The sequence below is a fragment of the Spermophilus citellus genome (genome assembly GCF_964194105.1).
Source record: "Spermophilus citellus genome assembly, chromosome: 1".
Classification (NCBI taxonomy): domain Eukaryota; kingdom Metazoa; phylum Chordata; class Mammalia; order Rodentia; family Sciuridae; genus Spermophilus; species Spermophilus citellus.
In genome coordinates this window covers 125,966,205-125,984,144 of record NC_138182.1, presented here as the reverse complement: position 1 = coordinate 125,984,144, position 17,940 = coordinate 125,966,205, and the positions used below count along the sequence as shown (strand labels likewise).

At 46.0% G+C, this 17,940-nt stretch overlaps 1 protein-coding gene across 2 annotated transcripts in view; it reads left to right on the top strand.

The window, feature by feature from the left end:
* The window catches only part of TENM2 (teneurin transmembrane protein 2), a 625,713-nt gene that overhangs the window by 571,878 nt on the left and 35,895 nt on the right, over window positions 1-17,940 (top strand). For both annotated transcript variants that reach the window (XM_081292628.1, XM_081292629.1), the window contains exons 15-21: window positions 141-402; window positions 1,135-1,402; window positions 5,118-5,261; window positions 5,678-5,927; window positions 12,492-12,512; window positions 15,421-15,653; window positions 16,877-17,031. In XM_081292628.1, coding sequence (XP_081148754.1) covers window positions 141-402; window positions 1,135-1,402; window positions 5,118-5,261; window positions 5,678-5,927; window positions 12,492-12,512; window positions 15,421-15,653; window positions 16,877-17,031 — 1,333 coding nt within the window. The remainder of the gene's footprint in view (window positions 1-140; window positions 403-1,134; window positions 1,403-5,117; window positions 5,262-5,677; window positions 5,928-12,491; window positions 12,513-15,420; window positions 15,654-16,876; window positions 17,032-17,940) is intronic.

The window sequence follows — 17,940 nt, the reverse complement described above, 5'->3', positions numbered from 1 at the left end:
CCCCAGCCCAATGTTACATTCTTTCAGACACCGTGTGTCAGTATCATTATTCCCATTATACAGATGAAGAAACTTGGGCTCAGAGAGGATTATTAACTTACCCATAGCATCTCTCAGAGAACCCATTTACCTGTCTCCAGGTTTGACCTGATTGCCAACGGGGGTGCCGCCCTGACCCTGCACTTTGAGCGAGCCCCCTTCATGAGCCAGGAGCGCACCGTGTGGCTGCCGTGGAATAGCTTTCATGCCATGGACACCCTAGTGATGAAGACGGAGGAGAACTCCATCCCCAGCTGTGACCTCAGTGGCTTTGTCCGGCCTGATCCAATCATCATCTCCTCCCCTCTGTCCACCTTCTTCAGTGCTGCTCCTGGGCAGAATCCCATTGTGCCTGAGACCCAGGTAGGAGCTGCGGGCACCAGGGTGGGATGCTGGGTACTTCCTAACCAATGCCAACCAGCCGCCTTCCTCCCATCACACCTGTCTTCCTGAGGGGCCCGAAACTAATACTAAAGGAGAGGGAGCACAGGAAGACTATAGCACCACAAATAGAAGTTTGAAGCCCTCCCGGATGTTCCGGTGTTTGCAGATAGTCATTCAAGGCTTTGGCAGTCACTGGAGCTTTTCATAAAATAAAAACAATATACATATGTGCAGACCACCTGCAAATTGCTTTGATTCCTGTTAGTCAGAGAGATCCATGATAAGAGGCGCTTTAATGATCTACATCAGTGTTACGACACAGGGCACATCATTGCCTCCCTGTTGCTTTACGCTATTGTCACTGGAAGTCGCAGGTTCATATAATTACAGCCTCTCGTGGCCTCCTTGCATGCAGCCTGCAATAAAGCCTGCTGTTCTTATTTACATCTTTTGCCAACAGTGTGGTTTTCTAAAAGAAACACAACAGTGACCAAGAATAATTATTAATCCCAAAATCATAACCTCAGCCCCTTCTCTCCATGGCATAGGATGAAGTTTCGGTCGGTTTTCTTTTCTTCTCTCTCTGCTGGGGGAAGTGGTTTCATGCATCCACTTTCGGTGTGGGACTTCGGGAGGCAGCACCAGGTTGCAGACAGTCTACCTCCAGAGGTGTGTTTGGGAGAGTCCAGAAACCAATTGCTTTCCCTCCAGGTTCTTCATGAAGAAATTGAGCTTCCTGGCTCCAATGTGAAGCTTCGTTACCTGAGCTCCAGAACCGCAGGGTACAAGTCACTGCTGAAGATCACCATGACCCAGTCCACAGTGCCCTTAAACCTCATCCGGGTTCACCTGATGGTTGCTGTAGAGGGGCATCTCTTCCAGAAGTCCTTCCAAGCATCTCCCAACCTGGCCTACACCTTTATCTGGGATAAGACAGATGCCTATGGGCAAAGAGTATATGGACTCTCAGATGCTGTGGGTAAGTTTTCATTTCAACCACGTACTCATTCACGGATTTTGATGTGTTCATTCTGTCACTATTTATTGAAGTTCTAGTGGATGCCAAGCACTGTTCTAGTAGATAAATACACAAAGGTCAATAAGACAGACCAGGTGCCTCTTCCATGGGCCTTGTGCTCTAGTGGGGGGTTGAGGTATGAAACTCAGATGGGATGAGGCAGTACCAAGAGGGTTAATAAGAAGACAAAAATGGCCCATGCTGGGAAGAGGACACCTCCCTGGATGGGCATTCAGGGAAGGCTTCTCAGCAAGGTGACATTGAAACACAGGCTTGAATGACAAGAAGGAGCTTTGTGAAAATCAGAAAGAGAGCATTGCAGGCAGAGAGAAGAGTGGGGTGTGTTAGAGGACAGAGAAGGCCAGTGAGGTTGGCGTGTAGTGGCCCCGAGGGATATTGGAAGTGAAGGGACAGAAGCAGATGAGGACTAAGGCATGTTCATGAGAGAGCGCTTGAGAAAGGCACAGGATATATGGTGGGATAAGGCCTCAGGACTGCAGGTCTGAAAGCCTGGTACTGTGTTCCAAGGCTTTGTTTTTTGAGGGAATCACGCACTCCCCACTTAGGAAAATTCGCCCTAAGGAAAGGGTCCTGTAGCTACCGGAGATGTACATGTTGGAATATCTACCTGGAATCTTCCCACTTGGGGAAAACCATATAGGAATTGATTAAAACCCAGACTCCTGCTTTCTTTTCACTGGTAGATGTGTGGTTTTCAAGAACCAGAAGTCAAGAACCAAAACCAGAGACCAGCACACTTAGAAATGTTCCCTGTAATTCATTGGCAGCCAGTGTTATCAGCCATTCCCTTTGTGCAGAGGGCAGTGTGCTAAGTCCTTGGTCTTAGGTGACCTCTCAATAGCCCAAGTGGACTTGACCGAGATCCCCACAAGGCAGAGGAGAGACTGCAAGAGTTCTCTAAGGTCCTGCAGCCAGCAGGTCACACGTGCTCAGGATGTGGCCCCGGCAGTAGGCTTCATCAATGAATGGAGTTGGTAATTGAATGGAGACAGTAGAAGTTATGGGAGAACCTAGTACATTTAATATAAAGAACACCACTAGCTAATCAGAGACGACTCATACCTGGCTTTAGCCAATACCAACAAGGAGACTGACTATGGCCATACACCCCCGTGTGCTCCAGCTGTGCCCTTATGCTGTGATGATTCTTGTTTTCCCGTGCCTTCAGTCTCCCCCTTACCTCCTGGGTGTTTCTGAAGCACATCCCAGAGATCACGTTCTCTCATCTGGAATACTGTAGAATGCATCTCGAGAAAGCACGTGGAAACCATGACAATGCTATCACCACATGTCACAATTTCTTAATGTCGTCTAATAGCCTGCCATGATTCAATATTTCAGTTGTCTCCTAAATATCATAAAACATTAAAGATTTATTTGTTGAATCAAGATCCAAAAGGACCCACTTTTTGCAATTGGCTGGTTTCTCTTTAATTGTTTAAAAGTTTAAGTCTCATTTTCCAACTTTCTCTTTTTTGCACCTCTATATTTCCCGAAGACCCTGGGTTGTTTGCCTGTAGAACTTCCCAAAGTCCATTTCCTGAAGTGTGTTTCCATTTCCAGATTGCATGATCGTGGCCGTTTAACCTGTTCCTCTGTCCCCTATAAACCTCCTGTAAATTGACAGTTGGGTCTTGAGGCTCTCCCGGTTCGGGTTTGATTTTATCTTTGGTAGGACAGCTTGTCAGGTGGCGCTGTGTTCTTAACACCGGGAGCACGGGGCTATGTGTCCTTCCTGATTTCAGGAACCACAGATGGCTCGTGGCTTAAGTCTTTTAGGTCATTAGGGATTGTAAAATGATATTTTAATTCTGTCATTACTTTTTCATCTATTATCAGAAATGTTTTGACACAGGGATGCTTTCTCATTAACTACTTAATTATTTGAGGCAGAGTTCCAATAGGAAAGAAAGGGCAAATGCTTTCTTCCCTTTATTTACTAGTTTTCCATATACTCAGACAGTTCTTCCTCCAAGGGGGGTGGATTAACGTTTTTTAAATAACTTTGTGAACTCCTGGACTGAAATGTTGCTGCTGTTTCTATTTGTTAGAGTCCCTATTCTGACTCATGGTCAGCAGGTCCCACTTTGGTCACTGGGAGCCTCTTCACACTGACTCCAGAATCCTTTGAGGTGACCCTAGTGGAGTCTGACTCCTCCCTCGCTGTCTCCCAGGGTTACATGGTCTGTTCTCTCTTGCTCAGCCTCTCTCCAGCCATCTCTGCAGGGAGCCCCGTTTCTCTCCAGTGAGGAATAATATACCAAGGCCACCAGCTGACCTCAGCAACCCTGTTGGCTTCTGTGTGGGTTCTTATTTCACTCATTTTCAGAGGACAGACTAGGAAATACAGGAGGGAGGTGTTTCTTCAATAAAATGCACCCTCCGTTCTTATCAACCCTTCCATATCTCAGGATTTTTTAAAAAGCTGCAGAGAATCCCCAAAGGTGATACACATAGTTAAGAGTCTAATGTACTAGGAACAGCAATAATAACAATGCCTTATATTTCAAGAGCAGTGTTCCAATTAAAAATGCACAGTTTCTCAGCCCTTTTCGTGTGTGTCCTTACTACAGCTCTAAGAAACGGGGGCTTTACTTAGCCTGCTGGACTCATGGGGAAAATGGAGCCTCAAGGCATAAGGCTAGAACCCAAATAAGATTAGTGTCCATCTCTCCTCCTTCTCCCATTTGTCTGTGTAGCAAATCAAGTGTTTTATAGCCAAGTTTTGGGATCGTGTTCCCCAGTGAACTTCCATATACCTAGCAGGCTGAACCCCTTATTAGTGGCACTTTCTGGCATATTGAGTGAACATACAGTCATCCCTCAGGGTCCACCAATTCCCAGTCCACAATACCCCAGGGGATCCCAAAACCTGAGGGAGGATGCTCAAGTCCCTTTAATAAAGCAGCACAGTGTTTGTAGATAAGCTTTGCACATCTTCCCATCTATGTTAAATCACCGCCAGATTACTTATAGTACCTAATATGATATACGTGCCATGCAAATAATTATTAGACTGTATTGTTTGGGGAATAATGACAAGAAAAAATTCTGTACATGTTCAGTACAGACACAATTTTTAAAAACTGTTTTTGGTCTGTGGTTCATTGAATCCACGCATACAGAACCCACAGGTACAAGAGAGGCACTGCTATACAAAGTGCCTCAGCGTACACAAGCTGTTGCCCCTAGAGTCTCCTTATCGATGAGCCACTATGCTTCCAAAGGCCTTTGTCCTAGGGGGCAAAAATAAATAGCAATAGATATAACACATATATTCCCCAGACATCAGCCGAGAGACAGTCTCCTACACGTCTCCGAAGGAGCTTCATTCAGTACCAGGGTTTTAAAGATTCCTCTCTTCCATCCACATCACTGGGGTCATTTTTGAAAGCCAATTGTTCATTGCAGAGGTCTTTCCCTCCCCACAGAGTACAACTGTGTAAAGTTTCAAGGTCAAGTTCAACTCGAAATCTGAATTTAATGGAATCACAAAGACAAAAGCAATCAGCCTGCCTCGGAGTGAGTTTTGGGGACAGAGTCTGTATCTCATGAACATGTGCTCCTTTTTTTTTTTTTTTTTTTTTACTGGGGAGCTCTGGAGTAATCAAATGGACTCTCTTTTCTCCCACTCTGCACACCCTTTGTCCTGCAGTGTCTGTGGGCTTCGAATATGAGACCTGCCCCAGTCTAATCCTCTGGGAGAAGAGGACAGCCCTCCTCCAGGGATTTGAGCTGGACCCTTCCAATCTCGGTGGCTGGTCCCTGGACAAGCACCACATCCTCAACGTAAAGAGTGGTATGTGAGCACATCTCCTATCTTACCTATAGCCTTGTGTCTTTTCTGGAACATTCTCACCAACCTTGACATTTCAGGAAGAGCCCTTCTCCTTCCCTCCGCCATTTTTCAGGTGCCAAAAAGAGGTCATAGGTTTCCTTACTTTCTCCTTTTAAATGTCAATAACATTGGGATGGTTTGTACCTGATAATTCTTCAGTTGTCCCTACGAACATTCTCTTACCCCATACCATAGCATTGGGGGATTCTCCTCCCATGGAAGCTCTCTCATCCCCATGAAGACATGGAAGAACTACCAAAGGAGAGGTTTCCTAATTTTTCTCTTCTCCTATCACTTCCCCTCACCCTTAGTAGGCCAATTCAAGTGTCCTCCCCAGAAAGCTGTAGTGACCACTCCACTTTACCTCCCCTCCCCAGGAATCCTACACAAAGGCACTGGGGAGAACCAGTTCCTGACCCAGCAGCCCGCCATCATCACCAGCATCATGGGCAATGGCCGCCGGCGGAGCATTTCCTGTCCCAGCTGTAATGGCCTTGCAGAAGGCAACAAACTGCTGGCCCCCGTGGCCCTGGCTGTGGGGATCGATGGGAGTCTCTATGTGGGCGACTTCAATTACATCCGGCGCATCTTTCCCTCTCGAAACGTGACCAGCATCCTGGAGTTACGGTAAATAAACCCACAGGCAAACTTTTTGTGCTCCCGACTGCCCCTGAGTGTCTTTGGGTGAATGGCGGCTACACTTGGGTTCTCCATAGAATATAAAGTCCATGTGCTCCAACATCTAGGCCTAGAATGAACTAAGGATTTGGGGAAATGCTTGGTGCATCTAAGACACACCATACACAGATTTGATAACTATTGTCAACAGCTGACTTACCACCAAGGGTATAACAGCTTTTCGTCTCCAGAGGACACGGGGTAAAGGACCAAGGTGTCTTTTATTTTTGTGAAGTTCCGTAGAAGATTCTGATGCATATTGAAGCTAGAGAACCACTAACGTTCATTGGCTAGTTCATAAATTTCTATCGAGTGCCTCAGTCCTTGAGTTCTCTATAAATTCTCCAGATGTTTGCACATTCGTGAGGATAGGAGGTAGCACAATTTCATCAGGGCTTGCTAGGTAACTTTCTTCCCTTGGTAGATTTCCTCCTGGTCATTGCTTCCTACTAAGCCTCAAGTATAGACTCCTCTGTGCTGGGAAAATACTGACACGGTGCTACCCCTCAAAAAAGCCCATGAAAATATGCTCTTCCCAGGATAGTTGGTTCCAGACCCTCAACCCCAAGGAAGAGCTATAAAATAGAGGGAGAAATGGGTCTGTGTACACCAGGAGCCATGAGAATAGGGGAAAACACAGAGGGGAGTAAAGTCCCAGCTGTTGCATTTGGAGTCCACTCAGGAGCCTCAGAAAAAAAAAATCAATTGTAGACAAATTTTAAATAATGATTTCAAGTATTGAGAAATCTACTAGTGTAAGATCTAGGACATGGTGGGGTCAGGGGAATTAGGAGGCTGAATGGGATATAGTAGCCAGAGGAGCCTCTCATCCTAAGTGGCCTTCAGTCTGATCCCCAAATAACAAGGTCAGCCATAGGGAGATCTGGGGGACAGCATTTCGAGCAGAGAGAAGTTGTGTAGAAACCCTCTTGCCAGCCAATAACCTGGCGTATTGAAAGGACTGCTGACAGAAGTCCAGTGTGGCTGGGTGATGGTGAGCTCAGGGGAGCATCCTTGGAGGAGATCAGAGAGGTAGCCAGGACACTGATATCTTTCTTGTTTTAAGAGAGAGTGAGAGAGGAGAGAGAGAGGAGAGAGAGAGATTTTTTTTAATATTTATTTTTTAGTTCTCGGCGGACACAACATCTTTGTTTGTATGTGGTGCTGAGGGTCGAACCCGGGCCGCACGCATGCCAGGCGAGCGCGCTACCGCTTGAGCCACATCCCCAGCCCGACACTGATATCTTGGGGACTTCCTAAGCACATGGACAAGGGCTTTCTTGTTGGGATGGGTGGCTACTGAAGATCGAAGCAGGGAGTGGGATGGAGCTAGGAGAATGGGACTGGCCTGTGCTGGTCTCTGAGGGCCCAGGAGGGAGGAATCGTGGGCTCAGAGAACATGAGAGGTGGGCACCTGGGGAAGTCCATGCAGTCCAAGCTGAGTTGGAGAGCCAAAGAGCCACCATAGGAGAAACACCAAAGTGGAGGAAGAAGTGGTAGCATCCATGAGATAAGCAGAGTGAGAGGGAGGCATGGTGGAGGAAGCTGCATAGCCAGCCCTCAGGCCATCCCTGACAACCCCCCAAAACACTTCCCCACCCCTCACCATGGAGAGCCCCTTCCCAAGATTTGTTTTGCATTTTCTGACCCAGATAAGCCCTCCTCTTTTCAGGCCTTCTGTGGAGGAGGCAGGAAGGGAAGGGTTGGATGATTTAATGTGGCATTGCTACCCTCCACATCTGCCCTTCCTGTCCTGCCATAGATCTTCCTACTCAAAGCCAAATCACCCTCTGCCTGGTGCATTCTTACCTCCAAACCTTGACTCGTGCTACCAGCTCAACCCAAGTGTCATGTCTACTGACCTAACTCAACCCAAAGTGTCGTGTCTACTGACCTACCTCTTCACATCCATCTATGAGGTCCACATTGAGGGGCCACTCTCCCATCAAGCCTGATTGCCCCTCATAGAAATAATTCTCACCCTCCTCTGGGTCTCTTAATGCTCTGAGTTTGCATTAGAGTTGACACCACTTACTACCTAGGTATGCAGTTGTGTCTAAGTCTTAAGGCCTGGTGTGTGACCTTCTATAGCGCAGATGTCTTGGTCACCTTCGCCCCTTAATGCCATGTCCAGCCTACCCTAGGTGCTCAAGACAGGAAGCATGAGTTAAAGAACCAGTCTTCTGCTCCTTGTCAGAACTGGTCTTTGATTCCACGTCTCTCAAACTGTAGAGGCCACAGTACCAAAGGGACAAGCTAGTGGCCCAACCAGAGCAAACCACACAACACTCACCTGGTGACAGGGAGGACAGCTGGAAGGAATGTGGCTCTCAATTTCCCTGGACAGCTGTGTGGTTTGGTTTTTTCTTCTTTCGCTGCCTCTGGACTCGTTCTTGCTTTCATCAGCCAGGAACCCAGAGCCGATTAGAAGTTGAGCTTTTACAAGAACACTGGTTTGATTCTTCTCCTCTTCCCACTACATACCTGAAAACAAAGGGCTGTCAATCCCCTCACTTCAAAACAGAAACCAGCAAAGGGAGGGGGGAGGGAGGAAGAGACCTGTCTTGCTTGTGTCTTGTCTCCATTGTGAGTTGGCAGCCGAATGATTCAATTTGGGGACTCAGAGCCCACCCCATCCCCTTACCCACCCCAGAGCTTAGCCTCAGGACTGGGATTCTGTTTAAACATTTCCATGCTCTCTCGCGCTCCTCACCCTTCCCCTATTCCTTTACCTGCACAAAACATGCGAGGGCAGAACTCTACACACTGGGTAACTTCTGCTGGTAGAAAGAGCCTTCTCTTAGTAAAGTGGTTACCACCTATGTGCTTTGATTTAGCACATTTTCAACACCCTCTCCCCAAAAGAGTCTTGAAATCCCACCTTTAGCAGTCCCTTTCCATTCCTCTAATTATCACCCTCCCTAATTGGTCCTTAGGAAACCTAAGGACTCAGGAGAAAGGTACATTTTCCAATCACTCACATCTTCGGGTGACTTTCTCTCATAGAAGAATCCTTCTTGTCTGTCTCCCAGTTTGAGACCATCTTAGGACTGGGACCCCCATAAAAGGCAGTAAATAGGTAAATAAGTAAGAAGTGGGACAGTGCTTCTCTACCTTTTTCTGATGTGGTCCCTTATTGTGAATCTAAGAATCGCACTTATTCTTTCATGTTTGGAATTCTTGAATTATTCTTTTTATTTTTCAAACATAAATTTCTATTATAACATTCAATAGGCTTTTTTCCATTGAAATACCTTCTCCCTGATGACATTCTTATGGTGCTATTAGGGTGGGGCCAGGGCTTCTCTGCCTTAGGGAAAATCTACAGAGAAGGGAGTTGTCCCAGCCAGATGTGGTCAGGCTGGAAGGGACCGAGATGTGGGAAAGGAGGGGTGCAGGAAGGAGGGCAAAGACCATGAGAGTCACCAGAGAGAAGCTGAGCACCAGGGCAGGCTTCCCCGGGTGGGACCGAATGTTAGGAGGGCTGCAGTTAGAGATGCAAGTTTGCTCTGCCGTCGGGCTGAGAAGTTAGGGGTCAGGAAGGGAAAGATAACAAAACATGCAGTCCAGAATAATGTAACCACCAGGACGCCGTAAAGTTTTGGATAGTACTGGGCACCATTCTCATCATCAACAACCCAGATTTCTTGGTGCCTAAAGCCAATATAGTTTCGGGGTCTCCTTCTTTTAAAAATAAAAGAAGCAAGGTTATTTAGGATGAAAAAATGAAACAAATGACAAGTTTATTTTTTTTTTTTAGAAAACAGGAATCAGCACACACATCCCAAAATTCAGACAAACCACCTTGTATTTTTGTTTTCACCTATTACATGTTCATGGGACTTGTTTTCCTACACTTTTTAGCTCCCTATTCCTTGACTGTCTTTTAATAAGATAGTTATTTTTTTTCATTACATTATCTGCAGAAAGGATAAAAAGATTATCTAGTCTCCCCCCCCCCCAGTGTGGCTGATCAAAACTTGTTCCAGATTATCAATGAAGTAGGAAACTTTCTTTCATCTTGGCCATTGATTATTGGTAATGTGAAAGTCATAAACTTTGGGGAAAATTCTATGAAGCTTTCTCTATAGCATTCCTGGGCATTTCAAGTTTTCTTGTGCAGTGAATAATCGAAATACTCTTTGCATTGATGCTCACTGACCATTGTGTCATCGATGTCCTTGTGGTATTGGAATTCTACACTGGTTGAGGCTGCAGGAATAAACACAGTAGGGCAGAAGCATTCCTGAATGCCATTCTTATACCAGAACAACTAGCAATAATTTAACTAACAATTTAACTAGATGCTAAATCGCATCCTTCTAAAGCTAAACCAACGTACCCCAACTCAAACTCCCTTGAATTAGAACACCAACACCACCACCAAAAAAAAAAAAGCCTGTGGCCAGTCCAGCTCTACCCGACTCAAGCAACAAGAGTCTCAGCTAATTATAACTCTGTCCTGAGCAGAACTCCAAGGCTCAGAGCTAGTCCCAGGCAGGGTTTGTCCTGCACTAAAGGTTAAAAGCATTTGCAATCCAAGCTTCCTGGGCTCAGGAACCCACTTCCCCAGCCCCTCACTCTCTCCTGGACTCTCTGCTAAGTATCTGCAACACAGAAATGAGTAAGTCCCATCCTGTTCACAAAGAAGTGAGGAAGACAAGCACACAAACATAAATCACAGGACAGTGTGATGACAACTTTGTGAGACAGGCTGAGATGGCAAGGAGAGACCCCCGCAGGCTTGGCAAAGGGGTCACTGGGACTCTGCTGTGAGCAGACATGATCCATCTCAATTCTTAAATCAGAGACACCACTTTGTCCTCGGAGGGTACATCTAAAGAGTGTATTTGTGCTATTGAGACTGCACACAGAGCCAAGGCCTGTCCCCTGTAAGTAGGGCATCTGTACTCATCTACATAGGCTGACTCAATGATGCTATAATTTTGGTGTGTTGCCTGCTAAGCACCCAACCTGTTAATGACCCTGGACCAGAGTAGCAGTGACTTCATCTGTACCCAAAGCTCATATCCATGTGATCATTCGGACTCTCCACTCTCCAGGGACTTGATCCCATACCCCTTCCTTTGTCCTTCCCCCAACATAGATACTATATTAATCAACTTAAAGCAGATGTTCTCTGGAAAGAAGTAGGTCAGGTCTGCAAACCCAAATCCCATCCAGTCTTTGCACAAAATCTTGACTAAAAAAAAAGTGGAATTGATATTTCAATAATTAAGAGCCAAATATGTCTACCACTGGTGGCAGATAACATTTCACTTTCATTAAGCAATATAAAATAGACGCGAGAATTCCCGGCTGCCACCCTGACACACCAGGCTTTGCAGAATGAATCTTAAATTGCACTATGTCAGTCAGAGCTCAGGAGTTATCAGCATCATTTAATTAACTTTTTTTTAGCAAAAACTAACACGTTAGAATAAAATATAAAAATGTAATCCCTGTGCAAACCCACCACTAATGATGGCCCCCGGCAGAGGCCCGGGCTGCACCTAAACAGGAATCAGGGCATTGAACTCTCCGTGTACCTCCCCTGAAACCTCTTCCCTTCGCTGGAAGGGAACGAAGGGTCAGGGGCTCCTCCACCTTGACCCGGAAGCCTCAGGAATGGGGAGCAGCTTTCCTGACTCCTCCTCTCCCTGGTGTTAGTTTTCAGCCAGTTTCCTGTTGAAATCGAAATGTAGTTTTTGTTCTTTAAAGAAAAAGCAACAAAACTTTTCCTAGTTCTTCAAAAATGAATGGTAAATGGAGTCTTTGGCTCCGATCACAAGAGGAGGTTGGAGTCTATGAATTTCATTATGACCGTAGTGGTAGTATTGGTGGTTATTGTGAGAAAGAAGGCACGTTTGGGGTCTCACACATGCAAGTGGGATACGTGGAGGAAGGAGGCAGAGAGCAGAGATAGGAAATGGTTCTGCCTTTCACATTCAACAGAGCCTTGGCTCAGCTGCAGTCTGGTGTGAATGGGGCCCTTTCTTAGGTACCATTGACCCTGTAATACACCAATGACAAATGAGTGGTACAGATGTGACCTGCTCCCTCCATACCCAGGAAAGACATCGCAAATGAATCACAGTGCTCTTTGCAGCTGACCTTGAACTTGGGGTCAGAATCCTTGCACCACCACACTTGCAGGAACCATTACTGCAACAATAGGTGTCACCCCAGCTGTAACCTACCTGCCATCCCTTCATTAGCCAGAAGTCCTGTTTCACCTGTTGCTGCCTGTGTCACATGACAGCCACATTGCCTGTCAGGAAATCCAGGCATTCTGGTCCGGATTTTCCAATGGCCTGGAGAAGAACAAAATTGGGGTTCTTCTCAAGTAATTGAGCTAGGAGCTGTCAGTTAGAGGTAAAAGAAAAAATGAAAAAGACTGCCTTCTGGTGGGGGGGACCTTTATATAAGAAACAAAAAATGTTATGTTTGCTTTATCATAAATTCCTCAGCTAACTGTTTGTTCTTTTTTCCTTCTGTTTTCTTTCTATAAAGAAATAAAGAGTTTAAACATAGGTAAGACGAAGAACTCTTTCCCATATAATTTGATATGGTTCGTTCGCTTCCTTGTGTTTGCTTTTATTTTTTTTTTATTTTTTTGTTTCGTGCTTCTTGTGTAATGTTGTATATTTTTATGTACCAAATATAGTAACTTTTTATGCGCTAATTGTGTGTTGTGGATATGATAAGCTTTAGCAATTATGAAATGCAGTCAAAAAGCAACCAAATAAGCTGACAGTAATTAGAATTTCCGGGAGATGTAAGAGCAAGATAATGAACCCTCAGTGAACTTTTATCCCGACTGCTCAGCACGGTCCGTAATTGGGCTAAACAGTTGAGGCAAACTTCTGGCTTTTGTAAATGCTGGACTGGGTTCACAAAAGCTTTAATGAACTGGAAACGGGTCAAAAACTCATTTTCAACTCATTAATGATTTTTTTCCCCTGGATTTATGGTCATTTAAAAACACACACACACACACACACACAAGTTAATTGCCAATCTGCTGGTCAGAAAGAATCCAACAGTCAGATGCGTTGAGAATTTTCATGGAGTTAAATCACTTTTGAGTGGTATGAAGGGTGTAGACCAAGTACTTTTTAATCTAAATGATCTCTGTCATTCCATTGATCCAAGGTCATCATTTAAAACTATACTGGAAGAGTTCACATACAAAGTACACAACACACACATCTGTGTATGTACGCAAGCATTGCACCAAGATGGATATAGCAAGAGTGTTCTTGAAGAAAAATGACCTTATTTTTATTTGGAAGAGGAGACCAAACAGAGCAATTTATATTGCTACTATTCTTTTCAGTCCGGGTCATGTAATGTAAAGGGGCATCTTTATGATATTGGAAGAAAATTAGAAAAAGAAGCAAGTCCAATTGTAGGAGGTCATCACAGTCAGTGAAAAGGCCATGGCTAGGAGGAGTCCTCTGCCTTCTTATTCTCTGGTGCCCCAAATTGGCTGGTTAGAGCTCCCCTTGCATGTTGCGCTGATCTTAAGCCACAGATTGTGGAAGCAGCACTGCCCATCTGACCTGAGCCTCTTTGGGAGCACCGTGGTTGGAATGAATGTGAGGCCATGTGGAGCCACAGTTTCCTGAGCAGGCATTCACCCCACGCCCCCAGCTGCCCGCTCTTATGCTGGAGATCTGGAAAAGCCTCTTCAAATCTGGCTCCCTAGAAAGTCAAAATTAATTGTCTTGCTCGTAGATAGGCACAGATGTGCGGTGCCTGCCTCTTTCTGTTGATGGTGCCGGCTACTGTGTGTTCATAAGAGTGCAGCGTCTAATTAAAACTCGGCACAAAGTTTTCCCTTTCTGCCCTAATTTGTTTTGCATGTATGGATATTCTCTAATGACTTAACCAAAAAAAGAGAGAGGAGGAGGAGGAGGAGGAAATAGGAGGAGGGAAGGAGAGGAGAGGAGAGGAACCCACCTAGCCTACTCTTTCCAACTATTGTCTAGGCTGGAATTTTAGAAAGACCTTGACTTCTAGTTCAATTATGTGACTTAACAGCAACCTGAGGAGAAGCTGGAATTAAAGATGGTCTCGACTCACAAATTGTTCCTAAAAATAGCTCCCTAGATCTGGTTTGTTTTTTTTTCCTTAATTCGGGAAAGAACCCAAATGGTAGTGTTTTAATTGGTAATTTCCCAGCTAATGTCTACAGGACAAATTCATCCAATACTATCATCACCCTCACCTTCCCTTCACCTCGCCCAGCCCCTCTGCTCCTGTTGCACCAAGTATAATTAATACCAGGAAGAACAGACCATGCTCTTGATTGGCAAGTGGCCCTGAAAGCTGCTCCCCCGCACTGGGGCAGAGGAGCAATCCCTGTTCGCCTCCTGGAGATATGATTTGAATAGCCAGTATAGAAATAGTACGAACACTCACCCCAGCCTCCATGAGTGACCGACACTGCAAAGGGAAGAACTGGTAGGTTTTGAGTCAGAAGGAACATTAGCAATGATTCAGTTTGATTTCTTCATTTCCCAAATAAGGAGGCGAGCACCCAGTGCAACCAAAAGACTTACCTAAGGCCACCAACTGAGTACAAGTTGAGTTCTGAATTTCCTGTGTCTTGATTATGAGCCAACATAGTGTTTCTCTGTACTGGTTAGCTAGATGCATGGCAGACAAATTGTCCAGGCTTCTGAAACTTACACTTACCTAATACACTTCACGCACACAAAGTTATTCATTTCCAAGTGCTCCTTAGGGCCCTGGTGGTTCTGGGTTCATACCTATGACCTCAATGTTACCCACGATTGGAAAACTGCATCTCCTCCCTCAGCAACACAGACTCTAGATGTGATTGCAAGAGGCTCACATCTCTTCCCACTAAATGCCAACTTGATTTGTGTCTATACCCAGGAACAATGAAAAGATCTGAGATCCTCAGATTGGAGATGGCTCCAGGGAGCTTCTCATAACAAAGTTAGGAAAACTCTTAGGTTGCCTCGCTATTCATGATCTAGTACCTTGAAGTCACTGATGAAGCATAGAGTAAAAAGGGGACATCATCAGGCAGCTTTGATCCTCAGTCTCACTTGAGACAATGCTAAGCCCGCGAGGGGATCTAGAAGAGGCTGACAGACAGGTGGTTGCCTTGAATAACTAGCTGCTCACAAACCCAGGCCTGGAGTGGGGTCTTTCCTATCAGCTGCAGTCTTTCAGTATGAGGACAATCCAGGAAGCCCACGGTAGTGTGAGGGGAGAAGTCTAACTAGAAGGAGCTCAGAGCCATGCCAATGCCAGCGCTCAGTCACGGTGTCAGATTCCTTCCAGTTCACTAAAGTGGAAAGATGCTAGAGAAGGTGAGGGCGTGGCTAGTGGTTTTGTCATCTCTTTGATCCAGGAGGCCAGCTGCATAGCCCCTTCCTCATTTTTCTTTGTGCTTCTTCCAAAGCAACAACCCAGCACACAAGTACTACTTGGCTGTGGACCCCGTGTCCGGCTCGCTCTACGTCTCTGACACCAACAGTCGCAGAATCTACCGCGTCAAGTCTCTGAGCGGAGCCAAAGACCTGGCTGGGAATTCGGAAGTCGTGGCAGGGACTGGAGAACAATGTTTGCCCTTCGATGAAGCCCGTTGCGGGGACGGAGGGAAGGCTGTGGACGCAACCCTGATGAGCCCTCGAGGTAAAGGCTGCACAAGGGAGTCCTCCGCCCAGACGGAGCCTGCTGCCCGCCTTGCATTCCCCTTACTGGAGCTGAACAGCTTCCAGCAGCCTAAACACAGCGTTTCCTGGGATAATTTAACCCTGATAGATGGCTTTGGTGTAGGGGTGGGCGATTTTGATTTTTTTATATTTATTTATTTGAGTAAACTTTATCACCCACATAGGCTGCAAATGGAAAGTAGGGTAGACTGCACCTCGAAATTTCTGATCGCGGCTAGTCACAGAGTGCCAGAGTGCCAGCTTTAGGGACTAGAGCCAGAACAAAGCCCCGCGGGGACCTCCAACCACTCCCCGACTTTCCTTTGGACAATAATGTATATAAAGTCTGAAGTACAGTGGCCTGCCCAGCTATAAATACCCGAAAAAATGGTAGCGATTAAGAATGGGCATAATTTCCAGGGGTTCAGGATGGGGCAGTTCTTGGAATGAATGGGGCTCTGTTTTTTAAAGGACTGACGGTGCTTTAGGTTAAGGAGCAATCATCTAAGGGTCTAATTCCTGTTAGCGTTTTTAGCTACTGTGAAAGCAGCCTGCAGCATGGATTAGGAATGCCAAGCCTTGTACTGGAGCGCTGAAATAAAAATGCAAAAGAAATAGAAGCTGCCGTCTGTGCCTTATCAGCCCTGCTGCGACAGGGGAATGCTAGGGTTGGGTGTCCCCCGGGGCGCCGGAGCGCTGATTAGAGTCACGGCTTAATTGGGAATTCTTCCTGGAGGTTACATTTTTGAATTGGAAGTTTCTGACTGTAAGAATCATTGTTTCTCAGCCTCAGAGTTGCAATCGGTTGTGAAGGGTATTTGAGTAATTTACTATCAATAATTTTTAGAGGAATGAACTTTGGAAATAACTTCTTTTCTAAAGAGAACAGATGCAGGATCATTTCCTCATTCATACATCTGCAGCCCTGGTCCATGTGCAGCCTAAGGTGTTGTCTTCAGCTGGAGGGAAATGGGCAGGGCTACAGTGAGCACCCCGGGTGGGTACTATACTCATTTCAGCACAGTGCCCGTGAGAAAGGGTCTTGCCTTTAAAAGGCTGAGAATCACTGCTCTGAGTGGGCTGATCCATCCCAGTGAGGTCCCTGGTCCAAGCAGAGAGGGCCCAGCAGGGCAGCCCCACACCTGCACCCCACAAACCACACTCCTTTCCAACAGACACATTCCCACCGCTTGTCTTTTGAAGGTATTGCAGTGGACAAGAATGGGCTCATGTACTTCGTTGATGCCACCATGATCCGAAAGGTTGACCAGAATGGAATCATCTCCACCCTGCTGGGCTCCAATGACCTCACTGCTGTCCGGCCACTGAGCTGTGACTCCAGCATGGACGTCGCCCAGGTAGGACACTCTCTTTTACTTCTCATCACTAAGCACCTCCTAGTTCTTGACCGAAAGGTCTCACCGGATTCCTGTTTGAGTTGGAAGAGGAGTGGGAGGGCAACAGATACTGGTATAGATTTGTTTGGAGGAGCCCAGAGAGGAACTAGACAGCAAGATGCAGGGGAACCGCTAAAACTGGGAGAGGAGAAAGCATGAGACAGAGGAAATTTCTGCTCAGAAGAGTCGAGTTGGTGACATACTCCAGCCGTGGCAGATTACAGGGTAGGAGTTGCTGGGTAATTACCCGTCTTCTCCATCATTATTGCAGGTTTGAGACTGTACAGTGTGGTGTTATATGTCAATCAGAACTTCCTGTTAATTGGAAGTGATCGCATTCTCGCCATGTAAACCTTTTCTCCGTGCAGTAGTGATCGGAGCAGAGTCTTCTGTATTAGTCCCCAAAGTGTGCCTTTAGTCAGGGCTCTTATCGTGACAGAGAGCAGAGGCTCCCTCAAATGTATAGCACTTGTTCTCAAACAACCTGGAATATACGTTCACCCTTCCTGTAAGCGTCTTTTCAACCCTTGGTCAATCTCATAAATTTCAGCTCAAATTCCACAACAAACTGACAACTTGCTACTGAGATTTTTATTTCGAATTCCACAGAGAAGGAATGTGTTTGATTTGGTTCATTTTTTTTTCCCCCAGGCAAACACTCAAAAGTTGTAACTTGCTAGCTGGCCTGTGCTTTGTCAGCCCTTGGGTCAGGGCCACCTTTCAAGCCACATGCCTCCTCCAAATAAACACGCCCTTCTCAGGCTACTGGCTTAGTGAGCAGAGTGTATTCAGGATTGTACTGACCCCTTGTGCAGTGCACTACCTGTGTAACCATATACTATAACTTGGACCCTGGTTAATCATCTGGAG